The sequence below is a fragment of the Apiospora phragmitis genome (assembly GCF_038363925.1).
Source record: "Apiospora phragmitis strain CBS 135458 chromosome Unknown utg000010l:1.0-9815664.0:1.0-9183399.0, whole genome shotgun sequence".
Classification (NCBI taxonomy): domain Eukaryota; kingdom Fungi; phylum Ascomycota; class Sordariomycetes; order Amphisphaeriales; family Apiosporaceae; genus Apiospora; species Apiospora phragmitis.
The window spans coordinates 2,657,501-2,681,530 of NW_027117409.1; the positions used below are offsets into that span (position 1 = coordinate 2,657,501).

General features: G+C 52.3%; 8 protein-coding genes across 8 annotated transcripts; 3 read left to right on the forward strand and 5 right to left on the reverse strand.

Moving 5' to 3' along the window:
• Positions 1 to 2,983: 2,983 nt before the first annotated feature.
• Positions 2,984 to 6,234, forward strand: PG994_010581 (Sarcoplasmic/endoplasmic reticulum calcium ATPase 3; the record flags this gene model as incomplete). Its single annotated transcript, XM_066861990.1, has 5 exons — positions 2,984 to 3,101; positions 3,179 to 3,336; positions 3,411 to 4,892; positions 4,922 to 6,036; positions 6,096 to 6,234. The coding sequence occupies 5 exons, from the start codon at positions 2,984 to 2,986 to the stop codon at positions 6,232 to 6,234; spliced, it is 3,012 nt and encodes a 1,003-aa protein (XP_066711100.1).
• Positions 6,235 to 6,792: 558 nt separating this feature from the next.
• On the reverse strand, positions 6,793 to 7,768 carry PG994_010582 (nucleophile aminohydrolase; the record flags this gene model as incomplete). The annotated part of the gene is made up of 4 exons (XM_066861991.1): positions 6,793 to 6,936; positions 7,050 to 7,501; positions 7,666 to 7,684; positions 7,766 to 7,768. 4 exons carry the CDS (start codon positions 7,766 to 7,768, stop codon positions 6,793 to 6,795), a joined length of 618 nt encoding a protein of 205 aa, XP_066711101.1.
• Positions 7,769 to 8,563: 795 nt separating this feature from the next.
• PG994_010583 (uncharacterized protein) lies at positions 8,564 to 10,057 on the forward strand (the record flags this gene model as incomplete). The annotated part of the gene is made up of 1 exon (XM_066861992.1): positions 8,564 to 10,057. The coding sequence occupies one exon, from the start codon at positions 8,564 to 8,566 to the stop codon at positions 10,055 to 10,057; it is 1,494 nt and encodes a 497-aa protein (XP_066711102.1).
• Positions 10,058 to 11,202: 1,145 nt separating this feature from the next.
• Positions 11,203 to 12,623, reverse strand: PG994_010584 (14-3-3 domain-containing protein; the record flags this gene model as incomplete). The annotated part of the gene is made up of 5 exons (XM_066861993.1): positions 11,203 to 11,649; positions 11,717 to 11,804; positions 11,874 to 12,227; positions 12,309 to 12,316; positions 12,612 to 12,623. The coding sequence occupies 5 exons, from the start codon at positions 12,621 to 12,623 to the stop codon at positions 11,203 to 11,205; spliced, it is 909 nt and encodes a 302-aa protein (XP_066711103.1).
• A 3,201-nt stretch (positions 12,624 to 15,824) lies between these two features.
• Positions 15,825 to 17,036, reverse strand: PG994_010585 (Alpha/Beta hydrolase protein; the record flags this gene model as incomplete). Its single annotated transcript, XM_066861994.1, has 1 exon — positions 15,825 to 17,036. One exon carries the CDS (start codon positions 17,034 to 17,036, stop codon positions 15,825 to 15,827), a length of 1,212 nt encoding a protein of 403 aa, XP_066711104.1.
• A 748-nt stretch (positions 17,037 to 17,784) lies between these two features.
• Positions 17,785 to 18,458, reverse strand: PG994_010586 (uncharacterized protein; the record flags this gene model as incomplete). The annotated part of the gene is made up of 2 exons (XM_066861995.1): positions 17,785 to 17,887; positions 18,100 to 18,458. 2 exons carry the CDS (start codon positions 18,456 to 18,458, stop codon positions 17,785 to 17,787), a joined length of 462 nt encoding a protein of 153 aa, XP_066711105.1.
• A 1,782-nt stretch (positions 18,459 to 20,240) lies between these two features.
• Positions 20,241 to 21,083, forward strand: PG994_010587 (60S ribosomal protein eL36; the record flags this gene model as incomplete). Its single annotated transcript, XM_066861996.1, has 4 exons — positions 20,241 to 20,300; positions 20,615 to 20,689; positions 20,839 to 20,943; positions 21,003 to 21,083. 4 exons carry the CDS (start codon positions 20,241 to 20,243, stop codon positions 21,081 to 21,083), a joined length of 321 nt encoding a protein of 106 aa, XP_066711106.1.
• Positions 21,084 to 21,667: 584 nt separating this feature from the next.
• On the reverse strand, positions 21,668 to 22,609 carry PG994_010588 (uncharacterized protein; the record flags this gene model as incomplete). The annotated part of the gene is made up of 1 exon (XM_066861997.1): positions 21,668 to 22,609. One exon carries the CDS (start codon positions 22,607 to 22,609, stop codon positions 21,668 to 21,670), a length of 942 nt encoding a protein of 313 aa, XP_066711107.1.
• Between the last annotated feature and the right edge of the window lie 1,421 nt (positions 22,610 to 24,030).

Below are 24,030 nucleotides of genomic sequence, written 5' to 3' on the forward strand. Positions count from 1 at the left end.
CACACTTTCTCTCGGCCTCGCGGTGAACACACTCTCGAGGTAGCCATCTGTTCGACCAGGCCAAATGTAATCTTCAAGATCAACAACCTCCGTCATTGGCATACGCATTATCCATAATCAGTTGTCACCTTGAAGGGCAACAACCTCCTAACACCTGGCCTACCCCAGAAGTCGGGGAAGTCGGGAGCACTAAAGGGTGTGGTCTCGACAATAGTTGATGGAGATAATATCATGAAAGAACAGCGTCAATGTGATCTTGGCGGTTGCACTACTTTTGAGCTACTGGACCGATCACAGGGCACTCTTCGTACCGAGCGCTATATGTAAGAGAGATGTTCACTTTAGGATGTAGATGAGCCGCATGTGCGACATGATTAGAACACTTAGCCCTGCGGCCATGCTCTTATGCTTCCGCTGGTTCTTGATTATGTTGAGCAGTAGCTGAATTAAGTAGTCAATAGCTGGGCAACGTCGAGTGTTCCCTGTTTCCTAACACCACACGAAAAGATCGAGTGCCCATCCATCCTACCAGTGTTGAGGATCGGTGCTCTTATATCTTCTATGGGCATCAATGTTTTCTAAGTCCTCAGGGGGCGGAGCCTCACTACGCCGCACATATCGGGCCCGGCCGTTCTTTCCATTGCCAGGAGAATCCTCTCGTACATACTTAGGTTTGCGTGAAAGCCGTCCCACCGATAGTGTATAAGAAAGACGGGACACTGGAGCAGGGTTCTGTTGTATCGATACTTACTTACACTTTGACGAGACTAGCGAGGCGATTACCTTACGTATGCTTATTATATCGTAGTCAACAACTATAATAAAGGACTCTGGTCCTTGTATGCATAATGAGGCCGTAGAAGCCTTGGGGTAGGATGCCCGGGGAACCCGTTCATAATGTACGCGGACAGATTCACTCGGACACAATATGAGGTTGTTACTTTCATTCTTAGTAATCTCGTAATTTTGTGCTGTATATTCGTGGTTTGACGACTTTCTATGTCAATAGACCGGGCATGAATATTGCTTACCAGCGCGCAGGTATAATGAGTTGGTCATAGTGATGTGAGTGAAGCGGTTAGATATATCTGTACATGAGGCCACACATACCAGTAAGATATGTCTTATGCTTAGAAGTATGCTGTGTGTTCAGTCGTTAGCTATGAGTTTACTTACGTAATCCATGAGCCTTCGGGGATAAAGTAAATCTGTAGAGAGAAGAAGGGAAAAAAGAAGCAATCAAGTCACCCGCCGTTACAATACACACGGGCTGTCTCATAAATGCCCACTTCGGGGTTTCGGAATCTCATGAGGGGCGAGAAATACAACACTCGACAAAACCTACGAAGTATGGCAGACGGTATGGATGAATATATGTAACAGAAACCTGCACGCATGTAATCCGGTTGCCAGGACCCAAGCTCTAAACGGCTGCTTCGAAGACGCATTGGATGTAGATAAGATCCCCCGCAAACAAGGCTGCTCTTGGCATCGCATGGCCAAGTATATAAGCTCGCTGACGTTTATACCAAGCTTTGCAGTATCTATGGAGTCGAGTTGTTTCAAGCACATCACCTACTATCGAAAATGCAAAGCGACCTTATGATGCTTACCTCCTACCGCCCACCTACCCCAACACGTTAAGGGAGGGTCGGACAGCCCGTGGATCTCGTCAACGGCACGGCCGAAGTATCGGTTAACCGGCCCCGGGGTGGGTACGGCGCCCCATCTGCCGCGCGTACGCCAAGGCATCGGCCGCACGTACGATGCAGGCCTGGGAAGAGTCTGGAAGTTTCGATTTTGCACTTGATACGTCATTGCGAAACAGCCGTCCCAAAGGTCGATATTGGAATTAAAGTGGGCATTGGTCGGTTGATTTGCCAAGCATCGGTACGATGACATAAATAGATATTGGATATTTTAGGCATGTACGGAGTAAGGACAGTGTAAACGAGGTCGATGCAAGACAGTTCCTCGAATTCGGTGTGGGATTGGGGAAAAGGCCAGACGGAAGACCAGGTCGACGCCAGTTAGAAGAGCCGCCTGCTTCATTACTCGAAAGCGTTTACTACAAGAGATTATGTACTACATACATCCTTAGTAGCTGCAGGCGCAAGTGGGCAGGGCGGGCTTGCAGTGAAGAGCCTTTCATCTTTGGGTAAGGCCCAGCCCAGTCATACCTCCAGCAAACGTGGCCTCGTAGTGATAGATCGTCAAAAGAATTGAAGAACTCAGGACTGCCTTAGGTCAAAGGTAATTGGTAATGTTTGCGACAAGGTCTCACTCTTCAAAGTTCACATCGGAAGCTGACCAATCCTTGAGCGATATAAGTCCATCTCGAGCATTCTAGACTTTTGCAGGAAGCCAACAGCCTTGTACTGAAATCTATTCAAGGGTTATCCGGGATGGATAGCCGGGGGGCAGGCAACCAGGCTCGAAAACAAGGCGTGGAGCCGCTGCTAATCGGGTTTGGGAGCTGAGCTAGTCCGAACTGAAGTGCTAAGAACACGTTGTAACTTGCGCCTCAGGGTTCATGATAGCGATTGATAGCAGGCAGCTCGGGTAACTGTACATAGTATAGACCAAGTAGCGGGCCCATTTCGAGCATCTGCCACTCGTCTTCTCTCCGCCCATCCTTACAACAACATCTTCTCTTTTCCCTCACATTTCTTACCTGTCCTTCTTTACTAACTTAGTAGAGTGTGGCAAGTTTAGAAGGTGCTGCCAGAAAAAGAACATGTGGCAGTTGTGAATAGCTGGACTGGACTGAACCTCATTTGATCTTTGCAAGCTCCCACTTGCACCACCTCGACCTCAAAATACATTACCCAACCACTCCCACTCGCGGCGCATGGTTGGCAAGATCTCAAGCTAGTCGACGAGATCTCCCTATCACTATTTACTCCCTGGCGCCAACTTTCCCTACCCATCTTCGGCGACATCCCCTGTACGAAGAAAAGCAGCCTTCGCTCAGCGCACCGTCATGGACGACGCGTTCGCAAAGACCACCGATGCGGTCTTGGCCTACTTCAAGGTCGATGCCGCAAAGGGTCTGACGGATGAGCAGGTCATTGACCAGAGGACTAAACATGGCAAAAACTGTATGCAATTTCTGGCCCCTTTGATCGCCAATTCACCAACTGAGCGTGTGCGGCTGACACTCATCGTCTACATCTAGCTATCGCGGAAGACCCACCTACGCCGCTGTGGGAACTCATTCTTGAGCAGTTCAAGGACCAGCTGGTCCTTATCCTGCTCGGTTCTGCAGCTGTCTCCTTTGTGCTAGCTCTCTTTGAGGAAGAGGGCGGCTGGAGCGCGTTTGTTGATCCTGCTGTCGTATGTCATACCTTGATTATCAACCTTCTTCACAATGCATATGAGCAAGTGGCTAACTCAAGTCGTTTCTATAGATTCTGACCATTCTTATCCTCAATGCTGTCGTCGGTGTATCGCAAGAAAGCAGCGCCGAAAAGGCCATCGCTGCACTCCAAGAATACTCGGCCAACGAGGCCAACGTCATCAGGAACAATGGAGCCATTTCTCGGGTCAAGGCGGAAGAGTTGGTACCAGGCGATCTCATCTCCATCTCCGTCGGCGACAGAATCCCGGCCGACTGCAGAATCATCTCGGTTCAGAGTAACAGCTTCTCTGTCGACCAGGCTGTCCTGACGGGAGAGAGTGAAAGTGTGCAGAAGGATTTCCGCGCAGTTGTAAACGACGAGAAGGCTGTCCTTCAAGACCAGGTCAACATTCTCTTCTCTGGAACGACGGTGGTTACTGGACGCGCAAAGGCTATTGTTGTCTTGACTGGCTCCAACACTGCCATTGGTGATATCCATGAGAGCATTACCGCCCAGATCTCTGAGCCCACCCCTCTCAAGCAAAAGCTCAACGATTTTGGCGATTCTCTGGCCAAGGTTATTACTGTCATCTGTATCCTGGTGTGGCTGATCAACATTCCCCATTTCGCTGATCCCAGCCATGGAAACTGGACCAAGGGTGCCATCTATTACCTGAAGATCGCTGTTTCTCTGGGTGTTGCGGCTATCCCCGAAGGTCTCGCTGTAGTTATCACCACCTGCCTTGCCCTCGGCACGCGAAAGATGGCCGCCAAGAACGCCGTGGTCCGAAGTTTGCCCTCTGTCGAGACTCTTGGAAGCTGCAGTGTGATCTGCTCGGACAAGACTGGTACTCTGACCACCAACCAAATGAGCGTCAGCAAAATTGTCTACATCTCCGAGAATGGTTCTGATTTGGAGGAGTTGGATGTCGAGGGTACAACCTTTGCCCCTATGGGTGATATCAAGAACAACGGAAAGGTCGTCCAGGACCTTTCCCAGAAGTCCAAGACCATTGGCCAGATGACTGAGGTTGCTGCTCTCTGTAACGACGCTCGCCTGGCATATGACGCACGCAGCGGGAACTTCTCTAACGTTGGTGAGCCGACCGAGGGCGCTCTCCGTGTTTTGGCCGAGAAGGTTGGTCCTTGTGCACCGGCAAACAGCAACCCCGAAGACTGCATTCACCACGCCAGTTCATGGTACGAGCAGAAGTTCCCCAGACTTGCTACATTCGAATTCTCCCGTGACCGTAAGAGTATGTCGGTACTTGTCCAGGACGGCGAGCAGCAAAAGCTCTTGGTTAAGGGTGCCCCCGAGTCCATTATTGAGCGATGCACACACACCCTTGTTGGCACTGACGGAAAGCGCGTGGCCCTTGACAAGAAGCTTCAGGACCTCCTCATGACCGAGCTCGTCGATTATGGTAACCGTGGTCTCCGAGTTATTGCCCTTGCCAGCATCGACAACGTCGGCTCGAATGCTCTGTTCAAGAATGCCAGGTCCACCGCCGAATATGCTCAGATCGAACAGAAGATGACTCTCCTTGGTCTTGTTGGTATGCTTGATCCTCCTCGTCCGAGGTCTCCAAGGCCATCAAGCAGTGCAAGGATGCTGGAATCCGTGTCATCGTCATCACTGGAGATAACCGCAACACTGCCGAAAGCATCTGCCGATCGATTGGTGTATTTGGCCAGAGCGAGGACCTCACCGGCAAGAGCTTCACTGGAAGAGAGTTTGACAATCTCAGCCCCGGAGAGCAGCTTGAAGCTGCCAAGAAGGCCTCGCTGTTCTCTCGTGTCGAGCCCAGCCACAAGTCGAAGCTGGTTGATCTCCTCCAATCTCTGGGCGAGGTTGTTGCCATGACTGGAGACGGTGTTAACGATGCGCCTGCGCTCAAGAAGGCTGATATTGGTGTCGCTATGGGTTCTGGTACTGATGTGTCCCGCCTGGCTGCTGATATGGTGCTCGCCGATGACAACTTCGCCACTATCGAGGTTGCCATTGAGGAGGGTCGCTCCATCTACAACAACACCCAACAGTTCATCCGCTACCTGATCTCGTCCAACATTGGAGAGGTTGTCTCCATCTTCCTCACTGCGGCTCTCGGCATGCCTGAAGCTCTCATCCCTGTCCAGCTCCTGTGGGTCAATCTGGTCACCGACGGTCTCCCTGCAACTGCTCTGTCTTTCAACCCGCCCGACCATGACATTATGAAGCGATCTCCCAGAAAGCGAGACGAGGCACTCATCGGTGGTTGGTTGTTCTTCCGCTACCTGGTGATTGGTACTTACGTTGGTCTTGCCACCGTTGCCGGCTATGCCTGGTGGTTCATGTTCAACGCCGAGGGCCCTCAGATCAGCTTCTGGCAACTCTCCCACTTCCACCGTTGCTCTTCGGACTTCCCTGAGATTGGCTGCCAAATCTTCGGTAACGAGATGGCCAAGTCGGCATCCACCGTGTCGCTTTCGATTCTCGTTGTCATTGAGATGCTCAACGCCATGAATGCTCTTTCATCGAGCGAGTCGCTTCTCACCCTGCCCCTGTGGAAGAACATGATGCTCGTTTACGCCATTGCCCTCTCCATGGCCCTGCACTTCGCGCTGCTCTACGTCCCGTTCCTGCAGGGTTTGTTCTCCATCTTGCCCCTGAACTGGAATGAATGGAAGGCAGTGTTGATTATCAGTGCTCCTGTTATGTGAGTTCTTTCCCCCCTTTACTTGATTAATGACCTGTGTTTGCTAACTTGTTTACTAGTCTCATCGATGAGGTGCTCAAGTTTGTGGAGAGAGCGTACTTCATCCAGACGATACCGGTCGAGGTGTCCAAGGGAGAAGAAGCAGGCTTAGAAGCGAGTCCCCCGCATCTAAAATGTTCATGGCGAGACACTAGATAGATGACTGCCTAGGTTAGACATGTATCATACAGAGGAAGTTACGAGGCCGTTGCATCAGCGTGCCGGAAGGAAAGAACATAGCATGAGCGCTCGAGATGATAGAGAAGAAGGAAAAACCAAGAGATTTGCTATGAATCAACTTGTCCATTTCCCATTTCTACTGCTGTTGAGTGTTTGCGTTGTGTTAAGCCTCAGGCCTAATAGCCCAAAACTACGAGGGCTGTGATCTATCGATTTAGCAATTTCCCAAGACACGAAAAGGCACCGCCCTACCGAGTGTCTGAGAGTAACGACCCAGCATAGATAATTAAGTGTACGTGATTCAACATCTCATTAATCGAAACGTGGCATATGGTGGTACAGCTACGGCCGGCTTTTCAAGCCATATGCCGCATGTAGATGATGGTCTATTCCCATGGTTTCGTCCATCTTCTATAGTCCTTGCCATTGCAAAGATATGCTCTTTTCTGGCGGAGCTGCTTGATCTCGTTAATACAGGCCAAAAGAATCTGCAAATCCTGCTCGTGACGACGTTCTCCCATTCGCTTCCGTGCCCTTTTAGTCTTGTCGGCCCTTCAGTAACCGCTTGGTGACCTTGTTCTTCTCGATGATGTACACATGTGCACCCCAGCCCGAAAGGGCATCTCTGTCGACGGCGCTCAGCAGGGCTTGCGAGATGGTCTCGAAAAGATCATCCGGTCCCTGTATATCGGAGTGTTCAAATATTAGTCAACGGCCCTGTTACCTTGAGGGAGCAATAGGATGGACAGAAAGGGGATCTTGAAAGAAGAGAAGAGGGGGAGAAAACGACGTACCAGATCGGGCTCCCACAGACTCTCGCACATGCCGAACAGCTGCTCGTTGGCGGTGCCGCTCACGATGAAGTCCTTGGCGAAGTCGATGCAGCCGATGCTGTCGAAGCCGCAGATGAAGGGCTTGCCCGACTTGGGCTCGAGGCCGGCGACGACGGGGGAGACGAAGTAGGGGCCGAAGCGGCGCTCGTAGAGGGACGAGGAGACGAGGTTGGCGAAGGTCGTGGGCGCGATGTTGCGCTCCTCGCGCAGGCGGTACATGTTGACCTTGTAGCGGAACAGGTCCGAGACCGTGTCCACGTCCGTCGCCAGGCCCGTCAGGCCCAGGAAGACGTCGCCGTACTGGAAGATCTTGGGGAAGTTGTTGGATATCGTCAGGGCCTGCAGGCCCAGCCGCAGGTCGCACGCGATCGCCACGCAGTCCTTGCCCACCATGGCTACGCAGGCGCCGCCATCTGTTGTGGGGGTTGGGTGGTTAGCATCTTCCGGGCTGTTTCTTGTCTGTTTGTGTCTATACTATGTTGTCTCTACGGATGTGTGTCCAGTAGGAGGAAGACGTGATGATGATGCATGCGGAAGAGGGCAATTCGTCCTGGGGTAGACTGGGTAGGCGACGTACTTATCGAGAATGGTGACGACTGCGGTTGGGGGAGAGCTTCGTTAGCTATAGCTGTTCATAACACGACAATGAGGGCGATGCAGACGGGAGCTTTGCTTACCATGGTGACTGTGGTTTGGGCTTGAATGAAGCTCTCAATCAAAGACTGGACTGTGACGTGAAGAGGTAGTCGATGGCAGGAGTGGTCGTCAGATGCAGGTGTGGATGGTTGAATGGCGGGTTGTAATGCTGGGGAGCTCCAGTATCGTATCGGTCGTTGATAGAGCGCCAGGCTGAGGCTCGGTTCGTCAGTGTCCAGGACCCCAAGCAAGCAAGGCAATCACAGTATGGCGCGGCTGCTGTCAGCTAGGGTATGTACCTCCAGGTAGGTACTGTACTGTACTTTAGCTATGGGCAGTTATCGACAGGGGGGTGACCCGAAGCTCAGGCCAGATTTAGTAGCAGCTTTGCTGTGGTTAACCTAGTGCGTTTGCCCCTCTGTACGGAGTACTCACTCACTGTACCAGCCCAGCGCAACAGGCAACTACGTAAAGCACCACCACCACCATCATCCCACTCTAATACACGTCCAAACGGAATCAACGTTGAAGAACTATTCAACGCTTCAGATTTCCAATAGCTATTCAAGCGTTGATTCCATGGCAAGTACACATTGAAGGCTTTGGCAGGCGTTTATTCCAGTGTATGGTTGAGCTACTGTTCGCCTAAGCGTTGATTCGAGTGTCAAAACCCCCACCATCGATCGGGCTCACGTCCTCAGCTGCGCACTCGAACGAACCGCTATCCCATGACCAAGGAACCCAGCTAGAGAGTGTTTCTTTCTGTACCCGGCTGGTTCCTCATCTTTCATACCTACCATACCTCCTTTTGGTGCTGTAAAGGAACAGCTTCATCCAATATGGCAACAAATGTCAAGGTCATTTCCACCGACTTGCGCCAAGCTACCATCAAGGTCAACCCGGGCACCTACCTGACCCAAGTCCTCGAGCAAGCATGCACTAAGTTTGGCCTGTCCGCCGACAAGTTCCTCTTGAAGCACAAGCAGAAGCAGCTCGACTTATCCAACACCTTCCGCAGCGCCGGCCTGATTCCCGGCGCGAAGCTCGAGCTCGTCGTCCGCTCCAAGACCCCGTCCGCCATCAACATAGCACTGGACCTGCCCCAGAGAGAAGCACAACTCGCCGGCACAAGGAGACTTACCGAGAAGCTGTCGAGCGACGTCACAATATGGAAGGTACTACGGCACTTTGAAAGTCACATCCTGAAGGGAAAGGGCGTCAACATTACAGGTCGAGGGGAACCCCAAATAAGCAATGGCGGCACGCAAGGGGGCGGGCAGTTATATTACGACACACCTGTGTTACAGATCGAGCAGAGGTCACTTTCGACCTTTGTCGACTTCCAGAAGACACTGGCCCAGCTGGGATACAACTCCGGCAATGTCTTGATACGCCTGTCGTTCCAGAAGACGGAGAAGACATTTGCGGATGCCATGGCTGACGTATCCCAATATTTTCAAGAGGAGGAACAAGCTACAAAAGAGGCAGCTGAAGAACCAACGAAGGAGGAGCCCGCAGAAGCGTCTAGCTCTGCAGCCGATGCACCTGCCGCAGAGCCTCCGCAAGACGACGTTTCTAGCTCTGCAGCAGATGCCCAAGGCACCTTGCAGGATGACAGCATAGGCACAACCCAGGAAGGCCCAGACCTAATGGAAGTTGAAACAACACCTACTGATCCGCTACAACCCGTTTCTGTTTTCGCGGCCCCTTCATCTGCTACGCCTCACGCAGCTCACACGACAGAGTCGGATGATATCTATACGCCTGGTATCGTACATGCACAACTTCATCAACAACGGCTGAAGAACGCAGGCCAGAACAAGCGCTTATTGTCCGATCAGGAGCTTGCCGAAGAGGTTGCCGAGAGGCAGGCCAAACTGGCCGCCGTCAAGGAGGTGAAGGTACGTGTCCGCTTCCCCGACAACACGCAAGCTACCTGGGTCATACATCCGGACCAGACCGGCGAGTTCCTATACAATGCCGTGCGCACAGTCATGGCCGCCCAGAGCGCCAAGTTCAAGCTCGTTCCGGCCGGCGCCAAGGTCCCCATCCGGGACGACGGCACCAAGCTGATCGCGGGCTACAGCCTGGCCGGTAGTACCGTAGTCAATCTCCTCTGGGACGACTCGGTCTCGACGGAGACCCGCAAGCAACCCTTCCTGAAGGCAGATGCCTCGCGCCGCGCACGAGAGGTGGAGATACCCGAGATACCACAGGGCGAGGAGGAGGCATCGCCGGCGCCGGGTCTGAGCAAGGCCAATGCGGACGACAAGCCCAAGGGTGAGGGTGGTGCGAAGAAGGGGATGCCCAAGTGGCTGAAGCTAGGGAAGTAGAACCAGCTCCTTCTGATGCTCCAGCATGTCTAGCATACCTTGTCGTCTGCATTCGAGGGGCAGGAATAAGTCGAAAAAAAATAGTGATCACTTTAGCGTATTTATAGGAACAAATAGGCATCGTTATCGTTATGAATGACAGGGTATAGGCGATGGTTATAGCCGTATGACCATTCTGACGTTTACTCCTGGTTTAGATAGCAGTCGACGTTAAAAAAAGAGCGTTAATAGAATATATAAATGAAGCTTACCATACCCCTATTTTTCACTATTTTTGTAAGAGATTGACCAGTTTAGACATACAGTCTCGGGACGTATTCGGGCGGGAGGGTTCGGACCAATAGCAAACATACCTAGAGAGTTAAGAAAGATGGGTGGGCATGTTACCGGTCACGAATCTATCACTGTAGCGTAGCAGAATATATTTTACCAAGGAGGTTTTGCTGGAAGATTTTTTGCTTTATATGAGATTTTGGCTGCACTGGAAGATCTGACCATAGCCAGTCCTGACAGGTTTTCTGTAATAGTGAGCCGGCAGTGAGGATAGGCGTGGTCAAACGACAGCCCATCATTATAGCCGCGAAACACTACCCACAGCTGAGCCTAGGGTCCACCTATCAGGTCGTCAGAAACCCTCGAGGAGACCCGGGGTTTTATGGCGTACAATTTTGTGCGGATCCCAGATACTCGTGTGTTGGGCTACATGCCAAGCAAACCCAGTAAGTAGTAGGGGGCAAACGCTGTTCGCGATATCTCTGGGAGGGGGAAACAAGACACAGAAATTCAAAGGAGAAAAAGAAAACACTGCAGGATATAGGAAAACCCGGAGTCCATATTGACCATCAATAGTCCTTTCGAGAGTCACCGCGACTCATTTTCGGCGAAACTCTTCTTTCATCATTGACAACCAGACCAGGGGAAGGGGAAGGGTTCGGAAGAACACACAGGCGGTGATGAAACTTATGGTGATCCCAACTGTAGACAAGACGTACAAACTACTGCGCAGTCTCTTCTACCACGTGTGATCAAGGGGGAAATAAGAACCATGGTCTGCATTTTCCTGCCCCGCTTTGTGATAAAATACCAAAACCAACTCCCCGCACCAAAGCCTCTGGCGGATGCCACAACCAACGTCATCGCTATCTTTACCGGATCCAGGCCGAGATTAGGAGGGTATCACATAGCTCGGAACCAGTCGTGTCGAGTAGACATGAGCGGAGCCGCTTAGGACTCGGGAGCGGCGGCAGCAGCAGCCGGGGCCTCCTCCTCTTGACCTCCTCCTCAGCAGGCTTCTCCTCCTTGGGGGCGGCGGCATCGGTGGTGGCGGCAGCCTCACCCTCAGCGTTGTCGGACGAGGTCCAGAGAGTCAGGTTATCACGGAGCAGCTGCATGATAAGGGTGCTGTCGCGGTAGGACTCCTCAGACAGAGAGTCCAGCTCGGCGATGGCGTCGTCAAAGGCCTGCTTGGCAAGGTGGCAAGCCCGGTCAGGTGAGTTCAAAATCTCGTAGTAGAAGACAGAGAAGTTGAGGGCAAGGCCGAGGCGGATGGGGTGAGTGGGCGTCAGCTCAGTCTGGGCGACATCGGTGGCGCTCTGAAGCGGGACAGGTCAGCATATAGGAAAAAGCGAGAATTGCATGTGATAGGTGCATTTAATTTACCTTGTAAGCCTCGTGGGCAGCGGTGGCAGCACCCTTACGCTTCTCGCCTGAGGCGAACTCAGCCAGGTAACGGTGGTAGTCACCCTTCCTGTACGGGGCAAAATGCCATGGTCAGAGCGTGTACGATACGTGTTATTATCGGGGCAATGGAGCTCACATCTTGTGGTAGAAGACCTTGGACTCGCCGGTGGCGGCGTTGGGGATCAGGCTCTCGTCAAGGACGTCGAGGACATCCTGGCAGACCTTCTCCAACTCGAGCTCAATCTTGGAGCGGTACTCCTTGATGGTGCCGACGTGCTTGTCGGAGCCCTTGGACTCCTCCTTCTGCTCGATGGAGGAGATGATGCGCCACGAGGCACGGCGCGTACCGACGACGTTCTTGTAGGCGACCGAGAGCAGGTTGCGCTCATCAACGGTGAGCTCGCCACCCAGCTTGGCGACCTCCTTCATGTAGGTAACCATCTCATCGTAACGCTCGGCCTGCTCGCAGAGGCGAGCCAGGAAGGTCTTGCTATAGTTCGGGTCACATGGGTTAGATATTTACTTCAGGATACGGGCCATCTCGAGAGGGCGGGAGAATAGGAGGTCAAACCTTTCACGCTATAGGAAGAGAGCATGGTCAGCATAGATCAGGAGCAAAGAGGATTGGGATATGGTATGGAAAGCAAGGGCAGGAGCAGGACGCGGTGTCGATGCGTGCGCATTGCCGCTGGTCGCAAAGTGCCAGAGGCAGAAGAGCGACACGTTGGCGATACGTCGGGCGTTATCAGGCAGGCAGCGGGAAAGGAGACGGGCCAGGAGCGGCGAGGCAGCAAAGCCCACGACTCGGGGTAGTCCAGCAGAGCGCTGCAGGATTTTTACGATATGGGAGGCGAGAAATCGAGCTTGAACATACCTCGGTAGCCATTTTGGATGTGGTGGTTGGTTGTGTGAGGGTGTAGTTGTGGAATAAAAGTTGTTTTATCGCCGAAGGGGGGAGTGGTTTGTTGAGAGTTTGGGAGGGGAAGAGGTAGAAAGAGTATTATTTACTTGATGTTGTGACAATTGATGTCCAAATCAATCACACGAGTTTGAGATTGGGAGTGGGTGGGTTGGGACTGGGGGGGAAAGGACTTGCTTGGGCTTTTTGGGGGGACCAGACTGAACTGGGAAAGGGAAGAGGAAGCGCGGGCTTGGGCTGGATGGGATTGGACGGGATGGCACTGGACACTTGCACACACTGGACTTGGACTGGACACTGCACACACTGGACGGGGCGAGGCATCAAGTGCCCCAATTCCCAGGCTAGTAAATAACGAGATCCCCTCTTGCCTATTCCTCTCTCTCCCTCGCTCTCCAGCTTTGGGCAGACCTTACCTGAGGTGTTGCTTGATGGATTGATACGATACCTCTCAATACAGCAACAAGACACTGTACGGCACTGCAAATCCGAATATTGTTGTCCCCCTGTTTTTCTGCCCTATTTTGTTTCCCATCCCGGTGACAGGTGCTACTACTACATTGGCATTGCTTGCATTGTATGTATTGTATTCCATTTGCTTCCCCCCTTCCATTGGTTCAGGGCTGCCTTCTGGCTTCCCAATTTCGACGAGTTGAAGTCCAAAACATCCATTGGATTGGGGGTCCACCGCACTTGCGCCCCACTGCCCGCAATAGATGCATTGCACCGCTTTGTTTCAATTTCCACGGGTTTCTTCCAGCGTAGCCTGCATTTCAATGCGGCTTCGCTGCTGGACTGGTGAAGGTACCTAACTCCAATCGTCGTAGTCCTCCCTAGTGGTCGTATGTATATTGCGGACAACTCGACAGTTGGGCCCAGTCGGGCTGCTCAGGCGTCGGGTGTTCGTGCCACTGGTGAATAATAATGAACAATATTGGAGTAATAATAATAATAAGCTTCTTTCAGACTCCCGTCGCCATCAGATTGCAAACAGTAGGTAGGTACATTCATACATGTAATCGGTAGGTAGGTAGCATGTGGTAGGTGTCGTGGCTGTTATCTAACGGGCCTGCATACGCGTTATCTGGGTCGTTTGCTATTCCTCCTTTCTCGACTTGGAGCATTGAGTGAGAGAGAGATCAGGATCCAATGAAGCAAGTGGCGATCAGACTATTCAGTCGCTATCTACTACCCGCACTTAGTATTCGTTCGCCTATATCAATCTCCATTGCCTCACTTCCACCTCTGAGTACCTAGTTGCGCAAAAGGCGCATGCATCACAATGTTAGGTCAGCACATTCTCACATGCATATGCTCCTGTAGCCACGCTAGCGGGTGACTGATATAATGCAATCCGCCTATCTAGAATACTTCTAACCCTCGATACCATGTAGGCAAAACCTTCAGCCTGAGTTGCCTCGGTAGGTACCTAGTAAGTCATCATGAAGTTGAAGAGCCGGTGTCCCAGCAATGTGTCGACACGTTGGTATATCTACGTCGATAGCCACTTGAGCAATCTCGGGATATATCAATGGTTTATGGAGTATTAAGTATATACATGTATGTATCTATCTGTCTTGATGGTGGGGTTGCTCGCAGCCCAGGAATCAGTCTAGGCGGCGAGCGCTGTGGTGATCTCTTCTATTGCCCATATGTTAGGTTAGGTAGTCAGGTCAGCCCTGCTTGCTGGCCGCCGTACCGCGGGTATCCGGGACGGTTCCAGGATTGACTCCATCGTCCGGTGTAGTAGAAAAAAGGAAGGAAGAGTGCCCCAACTTCAAACGACGGGTGACAAAAGCACAATGCCTTGTTTGCGTACACGTAGTATCGATTGCCCCGAGTTCATCCTCCATTTCACGTCAGCATGAGGCCGAAAGAAAGCAAGAAAGCCATGATTAATTTAAACAAACAACGAGTATTGGGATGATCACGGTGACAATAGGGCACGCCCGTCTGTGGTTGATTTGCAATTAGCCGAGTCTCGGCATCCGACTAGATGCATGTACGTTATCTTATGAATTTGTACAACCCGACAAGTACTTAACGTGATAAGTATTTGACGTACGCGTGGTTCTCTCTCAGCCTACCGACCGTTGATGGGCAAAAAAACAAACAAAGCAGGAGCAAAACCGGTTTTGGCACACCTGCCCCGAACACACAAGCCACGGATTAGGGGGCACCATTACCGTATCAAGAGCAGACTTTTGGGCCGGAGGAGCAGAAGGAGAGCATTAAGCAGGCATGAAACCTTTTGGCCAGCGGTTACGAATGAATCGTGCGTGGTTAAGGATCCAAATTGCAGTGTACGTAGGTACACAACCGGCGGCCGTGCTATATTTGAATACTACGGGGCTTCCCTTTCTTCTGATTATCCTTCCATTCCATAATCCAGAAGCAGGACCCTGTTTTTCTCTGCTCGTCCTGTCTCTAATTTACCCCTCTCCTGCCCTCCCTTTTCCTTTTCCTTTCGCCGCGTGTGGGCACCCTCGCCCTAAGGAGGCTGGCTAGTTGCTCATTAGTCCCGAGAGTGCAAGCCCACTTCAAACGTCCAGCCTCAGGGTCCTCAGTCTTTTCCTTCTCCTCCACTGCCGGCCTTCTTGCTCCTTAAGGTTACCGGGACACCCAGAAAGGAGGAGAGAGAGAGAGTATCGAAAACGTTGCCCCATGAACGAGCACAACGAGCACGGTAGTAGAGCTTCACGCACCACACATATTCAACTGATCCTGAGCAGACTGGTCAAAGTGGGAGGAGGGCAAGAAGGATAAAGAGAAAACCAAAGGCAAAAACTGGACTGCTGCTACGTTGCGTTCATCATGCAACATAGGCAAGCGGCTGGGCTAGTCAGCTAATGCGAACGTGCTGTCAGACGGGACGCCAAGGATTCTGGCTGCTCGGAACAGGGTGCCCGGAATTTAATCCGGACTTTTCATGTTCAGAGCTCAGGCATCGACTGCTGAGCTTGGCTTCAAGGGTTGTTCGGTTGATAGATTATTGGATTATATATTATCGACGTATTCAATGCTACGTTGAACGAGCCTCATACTCACGCTTTCTGTTTCACCGCCACACGCTTTTGACACGGTAGTGAAGATAATCGAATAGGAGGTCACTATGCCACGCTCGTAGAATCTTACAGTATTCTCTCCTTCTCTCCCCGCCTCCCGCCCTTACAACTCGTCGCTCTCACTGATGTTGGGATACCTGTCTCGTCCCCAATCTATCGGATCTCCGCCTGGGACACATAAACCCAAGCGCCAGAAATAGTCGCGATGCGCGAATAAAAGCTGCCAGAGCTTGAGCCGCGACGGGAAACCCCAAGATCTGTGCTCCATCGGCCAGGATTCATCGTCCCAGTCATCGGCTTCCCCGCTCAGTGGCTCGCCTTCCGAGCCAGCAATACAGTTTGGGTCGGAATCGCCGGCGCAAGGGGATATGTCTTCAGGCGCCGGGCTCAACTCTGACTTGGATATGAACATCTCCCCAGCATGCGACCGAAACCCCCATTCCGAGAGGGGAAGCAGGGGTACAGGGTCGTCCGCATGAGTCAACCGTCGATAATCATAGTGTTCGGCGTCTGTGGTCTTGTTTTTCAGGTCGAAGACGGCGTCCATATATTTGACGAAACCAGCATTACCAACCCTGGGCTCCCCAAAGGTTGTCACGACAATGTTGTCCCAACCTAGGATGACTTTCATCTCCAAAGCAGCGAGCGCAGCTACGGCACCCCCGAGACTATGCCCAACGAGATGGATGGAGTAGTCGGGATACCGAGCCACCAAAGGCTTGAGGGCAGGTAGCACACTGTCCCTGGCTACCTTCCAGGATGCTAGAAAGCCCATGTGCACAGTGCAGTTATCGCACTTGTGTTCCGGTTCCTTGGGTGGCTCGTCTCCTCTTTCGTCCGGCGAAGGATAAGGAACATACTCCTGCGGGACCGTACTCAGGTCGATGACGGTATTCGTGATGCTATAGGTGCCACGGAATGCGACAATGATGGCGCCACGCTGGTAACGCGCATTCGCGTCCGCAACAGATCTGTGATGTAGATGCGCACCATGATCGATGGCAACGTAGCCACAGCTGTCGCTCATCAGGACCCCTGTATTCCATGTTTCCACCAACTCAAGTGTTGGAAAGTCCTTGCATCGTGACGCACATTCGAATGGGCGAGTGAGTCCGGTCGTGCCAACACAGTATGCGATGTCGATCAGTCTTGACAAGCGCTCGAGGTGAGCGAAGAGGCGGACTGAGATGCCGCTTGCTGGATTGTCGGATGCGGCGACTCGTAGGGGCTTCTGTTCATTCGCGGCTTGCGGCGATCCCAATGCGGCCGCTACAACATGCGAAAACGTAAATATCTTGAGAAGATTCGGGAACATTTCGTGCAACGAGTTCCAATCTTAGTAGTAATGTCGATATTGGTATTTGGTAAACAAGAGATGGTCAGTACCCATGATGGGAGGTTCAATGAGGGAGGCGAGGTATTAGATGGAGTAAAGCATTGCGAAGTAGCGGCCGTTCGAAAGAAGGAGTAGGCATCACGCAGTATTGGGACGCTGCTCGAGCCTTTGTCGTGTGATGCATTCACGGTCAACCTAAAAGCTGAGAATAGACGGCACAATTGGGCCAACCCAACCTGGCTCTGGCTCTGGCACTGGTCATTCCATTCCCAGGCTTATTCTGATTAGTCCAACCACCCGAGCATCGACTTGTGGCGTCACTTGGCATAATGCGGGGTACTGGGGGAGTTGACTGGGGTGTAAGAGGAACCTATCAACACCAAGATTGGTCACGATTATATGCTTCATTTACAAGTCCATGGGCGTTCGATATTAATGTGATGAGTCATGAAGATGACTCGTATGCCGCGTCGGCTCATCTTTTTAGCTGTGGCACCCATTAGGTAATACCTACAGTAACGCATCGATACCACTCCGAAGATAAATTAAGGATGCCGTAAAAATCATCGATTACCAAATTATCATCTGCAGCTATACATTACATACAGCAGTCATGAGTCTCCGTTAACTTTCGTACATCATGGTCTGTCGGGCACCCATGGCTCCCTTAGCAGACCAAACTTTCCATCCACTTCGTCTGACCTTCTAACCTTCTGACCTTCTGGCCTTAGACATCCACGCGTGCTCTTCTGAAACCTCGCGAGCTCAAGCCTGAGAAAAGGCTCCAGCGGGTCGCGGCTGCAAACTCGAGAACTCCTCCGTAACCGCCGCTGGGTTCGAAGTACAGTTCCGTCCCATCGGCGTGGAGCTGCATGTCTGATTGAAAGGAACAAGGCCCGATGCCTCGAACGCGGATGAACCACTGAAATGCGCGACGATATGTACGAATTAGTCATCATGTTTTCTCTCTCTCTCGATGTCTCATCACACTCAACAGGACCTTGAAAATCACCGAACAGAACAAAAACGGTAATAAACTCACCCTCCAGGGCACGCAGCCTCGATCACGGTCAGGCCCGCAACACCCGTGGCCTGGTAGATGAACTCGACGTTGGCATCGTCGCAGGCATAGCGGGAGGCCAGGCTGGGGTTCGTGTTGTGGGGCTTGGAAGCCGGGTTGCGCTCGCAATGCGTGCTGATGCCCGTGGCCGTGTCGGCATAGGTGAAAGAGACCGTGGTCTGGTTGGAGCGGTCTGTATAAGCCGAGAAGTTGCTGACAGTGTACTCGGATGGCATAGTACAGTCGGCGGCCACCTTCATGTTGGCGGGGATCTTGTACTTCAACGGCGTCGAGGCCACCGTGCTGGCCATCAGTCCAACGAAGGCGACTGAGAAGAGCATCTTGGAAACTAGCAGGGAGTGAAGTCGTGGAGAATTAGAAACGCTGGATGGTTGACACTCCAGTCCAGTGATATGATTAAGGGATTATGTGGGATGCCAAGTGAAAGCGATGGGTGTGATATAGGTATATGAATTAAGGTATGTGACTTAAGGTATGTGACTATGACAATGTGAGAATGTAGATTCGAGAGGGATGGAGATCAACAACTATCGACATCTGAGATGCGGCAGGGGGGCCAAGGTCTGCTATATAATGCCCCTCTACGCCCAGTTTATCATCCTGTGATAGTAGCTGTGTCTCTTACATACTTTCGAGTATCCACGATTCCACTTTCTAGGTTACTGTGATGGTGGTGCCTGGCGAACATCGGCATCTTGGAATTATCGCTTGTGCTGCCCCTGCCAAGACATTCCAACTCGAGCGAGAATGCAGTGGTGTACAGCTGCCGATCTGTGATGCAATCTGCATATGGGATTGGCTCGAAGGAGTAAGGGGCATCCACATAAACAGATCGTCGACGCTTTTAGCGAGCCATTATCCACAGGGATCGGCAGCCCTAGCTGGCTAGATACCGTGCGACGGCCCGGAATAGGAGATATCTTACTGTATATATCAACCATCGCGTTCAGCACACCAATAGCAACGTGTTTCATGTTTCACTGTCGGCGAACACCTTGGGCTGAACGGCACATACGTAGCAGATCATGTGGTGCCGTGCTCTATGTGCAACAAGGAACTCACCGATGTTTCCGTAGTACTAGTAAGCTCGGGGACATGACACCATGGCTTGGTATGTAATTGAAGTTTTTATGCATATGCCTCGAATCCCACGATAATCCAAGGCGGAAATACATGTTTTCGTTTCAACCTCAGCCCCCGTATGCTTGACCATACAGCTGGGGATTCCACGTAGTCGCTGCAGGGACTACTAGGGGAGACACTATTGACGAGGAGCATCTATTCCTCGGACGGTGGGCCGCCACGCGCAGTTTGCGCAGTTTGTACATACACAAGCACAAACTGACAGGTTGTCGAGAACGAAAGCTTCGTGTTCGGCTGCGTGCGGCCTCCTGGGTATTCGATTTGATCGGAAGCACTCTTGCAGAACTTGCGCGTCTGTGGAACGCCTGGGTTCGCCGTGCTGGGTCCATGGTGTACTGTAGCAGCAGTAGTATATGACAAACTACATACGACTACTGAAAAAATGACACTCATATCCAAGCTGGGAATTTGTTATACAAACACAACGGCGGTTCCGCTCGGAAAGACCAACGGCGACTAGCTTTAGGTTGAGAATCCACGACTCGCCAGATTGATCATGAAGAAAAACCCGGATGGCGCATACGGAATATTGGAATAATTCCGGCTGGGCTCCGGGACTTTGCCTTCAGTTGATATCACAGTAACAAGCGGTATCGGATGCTTTAGTCAAAGAGCTACCTACTCATCGGTCAAGAGAGTGCGATGATGATCAACTGCTGCCTCAACCAATTCGTTCACCGAGCCGCTTGAGGCTCAAGGCTTGCATGCAAAGAAAAGTCTGTGCCACATTGGACGCACTGGTCATCCCAGTTCAGCCACACGCCGGGCTAACGAGCCACCAGCACAGCGCACCTCCTCTCCCCACTCCACACAATTGAATAATTTATTAGGAAAAGAGCAAAAGTGCCCACTCAAAATTTGCCGAGCGGCCTGGTCTGAACTTTAGCGAACTTTCCTCCTCAACCCGACGACAACTAACCCCCAAACACCACAGCATCAACGCCCATCAATCCATCAAGATGGCCAAGGAAGCTCCCGCTCGCACCGGTTTGACCGTTGGCGCCAATCGCGGCCACAAGGTAGGATGAACCACCACACCTCCGACTTTCCCTCCTTTCGTCTTGGGCGACCAAGAACGAAGACCGAAGAAAGAATAGACACAACAAGAACCAAATATCCGTCCAGCCATTTCAGCGGCAGGAATAATCTTGCGGGCATGGGCAGGCAAAGTCGGCAGATCTCTTGTGATAAGAGGTCTTTTCGCATCGTCTCACCTCCTGGAGGATCTCTGCTGCTGCTTTGACACAATGATTCGTTCTTGTTGTGGTTGATACACGAAGCACACCGCAGACGATGGACGTTGGCTGACTTGGAGATTTCCTGTTGAATGTAGACCACCGCTCGTGTCGCCAAGCCCAGAGTCTCCCGCACCAAGGGTCACCTGAGCAAGCGCACCTCTTTCGTCCGGGTACGTTATATTCTCCTACATGTCCAATCGATGGACTCTTCCCGATGGCCGAACCATTCAGTCGTTGCCCCGAAATAGCGCGAGAAATAAGGATCGATCATTGGGGGGATCCAACATGATAAGACCAGCTCGCTAACATTGTTATAAAGGACGTCGTTAAGGAGGTCGCTGGTCTCGCCCCTTACGAGCGCCGCGTCATTGAGTTGCTCCGTAACTCCCGTGACAAGCGTGCCCGTAAGCTCGCCAAGAAGAGAGTACGTTCAGATGCCCCATCCATGGCTATCAACTACACGAATACTAACGTTCGCATCAGCTCGGTACTTTCGGCCGTGCTAAGGCGAAGGTTGACGAGCTCCAGCGTGTCATCGCTGAGTCTCGTCGTGCTGGTCACTAAGTGTGGTCATGTACAGTGGCGAGCGAAAGGAGAGCAAAAAACTGGCATCGGTTCTGGCGTTGTCTTACGAAACATGGATTTTCACAACGAGATGATGGGAAGGTTACCACACCGGCAGATATAAATGCTAGGTAAATCGCAAAGTCAATACCACTTGCGCGAACTGAAGTTCAGTTCTGAATGACAGATAAACATTTCGTCTAACGCTGGCTCGCTAAAGCATTTTCCCGGGCACTCCCAGCTACATCGACCCCATCGTAATATCTTCGCTTATCCGTCAGGCTCTTTTCGCCATGTCCTATTTTCATCATCTCAAAAGAGTCCAAATCTTCGCTCCGGCTGCTTCCCTTTGTCTCTTCTTGAAGGGGCCGTTGGCGCAATTAGATTGGTCGTTGACGTAGCTGGACTAGGCATTGCCGTACCCGGCTCTTCCGTTGTCTCGTGAGGTCGCTCCATTGCCGCGATTTGTTGTTGTCTTTCCTAGAGTACCGCGTTGTCCCAGGCCAATGGGTTTGTATCTGTGATTCCCCAGAAGTCCATCTTTTCGCGGGTCCTGGGCTGCCTGTATGTTCCCCTTCTCCTCTTTAACCTGGTGTACTTATTGTACCCGGGGACGGAGTCGCATGAACGCTGCCCGGCGATGGACAGGTAGCTGGCGGCCCGTATGTCTTGTAGAGGAGTATTTGGGCGCGGATGAGTCTTGCTGTGTTGGCGTTTATCGTTAGCTTCGGCTTACCTTCAGCATCACTGCTACTCCACTCATCCATGAGGGAGGAGACTGACGGGCGATCATTATAGTAGAAGATGGGGTTTACCCGCAACGAACGGTACATCTCCGTGTTGATCACGCCCAACCTGGCCGGCGGGTGCCGCCGCATGAGGTCCTCGCGGGCAGGGGCGTAGTCATTTGCGCCGGGCCCAGTCAGCCGGTTCGGGTCTTCGGGCGGATCGTACTCGGGCTCCAGTTCGGCCACGGAGCCCGGCACGTCGCCGTACTCGGGCCGTACGTACGGCTCGTTGCGCCTGTTGCGGAAGACGCGGTTCAGCCGGGTCTTGGCCAGGAACTTGTTGCCGAGGACGGCGAACTCGTTGACCGAGTAGAACTCTTCGCTGCCCCGGGCCTCGAGCCGGTGCCGGTGCTTCGTGCTGCTGTCGCGCGGCGAGAAGAGCGGCCAGACGTTGGCGATGGACCGCCGGCGGCTCGACAGGCGCGCGAGGCCGTGCCCGTCCTTAAAGCGGGCGTACTCGACGCCTTCGAGCGGCGCCAGGCAGCTGGGACACCAGGCCGTGGCCGGGCGGCCGAGCGTCACCAGGGAGCACGCGCACGTCAGCGTGCACGCGTTGACTTCGGCGCGCCAGATGGCCACCCGCACCGTGGACGCGTCTTCGGCCACGAGCTTCTCCCCGAGCGGGGGGATCTCGGTCGGGGGCTCCGGCCATCTCTCGTCGGCGGCGAGCTCTCGGAACATCGGGTTCGGAGGCGGAGGCACATACACTAGGGGGGCTGTGCTGGTTGCTGGCGCCATGGTGAAGAGCTGTATGTAATGTGATACGGGCAGGCAGAAATATAGATGACAGAATGTTGTGACGTTGAAGAGGTTGGCCTGCTGTTGCAGAACGAAAACCGATTGAGAAGAGGTCGGCTGTGGGTTCCTTCCTTTCTCGTTTACCGTAGGCAAAGCACCTGCCCAGTGACCTCTCGTACGGTCCCAGTCGATTTCAACGTTAGGCGAGAGATTATTCAATGTTTTTAACTCTTCCGCTGTCCACTGGCGACATTGGAAGTTGCCGTAGATTCGACAATCGTTCGGTATATGCCCACTCGACGTCGATTAGGCAAGTATACTCAGTCAGGCAGATCAACTGTCCCGCTTCCTTTCCCGGGCATCTATGATCATCACGTTGAAAGTTGAACGGGAGATAAAAGAAGGATAGACTTGGGAGACGAGAGTTGATATCACTAGAACGGCACTACTTCGGTCTTCGGCCAATGGCAGCCACTATCGCCAATAACGCCCACTATATCGTATCCCGCCGCCCTGGGGGCGGGGCGGTCACAATTGAAGGTTAGAAGCTTCATTACTCTCGATAATCTTGTTGAGAATCCAGATGTAGGACTTGAAGTAATTTGATACTTATAACAGCATATTTCATAAGACCGTAGGTAATATATATATCGACTTGAAGAACTAGCTAGAAACAGTTAAAGTGCCGAGTTGGAGCCATGTAAAAGTCCAGTGTATTCCACGTGGACGTTGGCTGTACCATCCCTGCCCGCCGGACGGGCATCAGTTCCTTCCTCCCCCCTAACACGACCTGCCTTCGCATTGGCGGCGGCAGCAGCAGCACGATACTCTCGTTCCTGCTGTGCCTTCTCAGCAGCCTCTTCTTGCCTATTAAGCAAGACCCGCATCAGCCGCTTCCTCGCCCGGTAATTGCAATCAACGTCGGAACACGAAGACGGAAGGGACAGGCGCTGCACTTTGGGATGCGGACAGGACCTGCCTGCTTCGGCCTCGTCGCACGGCAAAGTCCGGTTGCGATGTGTTGGGCAACCGCAGCGCAGTTGGACTTCAAAATGAAGACACCTGTTTTTTTTTTGTCTTTGGTTGTGGTTGAGGAAGATGTGTTGTTGCTGGGTATCCCCGGCTGTGTCTAGATGATTTCACCGATATATCCTCGGGTGTCTTCTTTGTATCATGGCTGACGTCGTCTCGCAACAAGGGGTATAAAGCCGTCTTTGCGAAGTCTTTGTTTAAAGTCAAAAGAGACTAGCTGAAGGGAAGACTCGCATGGCATTGCACTGTACCACATCACGTTTACACGCCCCTAATCACCCCAGGGGATGTGGCCCGTAAGCAGCACTGAAGAGATGAAATAGACATGTGATATGAAGTTCGTATAATCAGAGCACCCGTATACCACCACCAAGGGGTATATATACCGT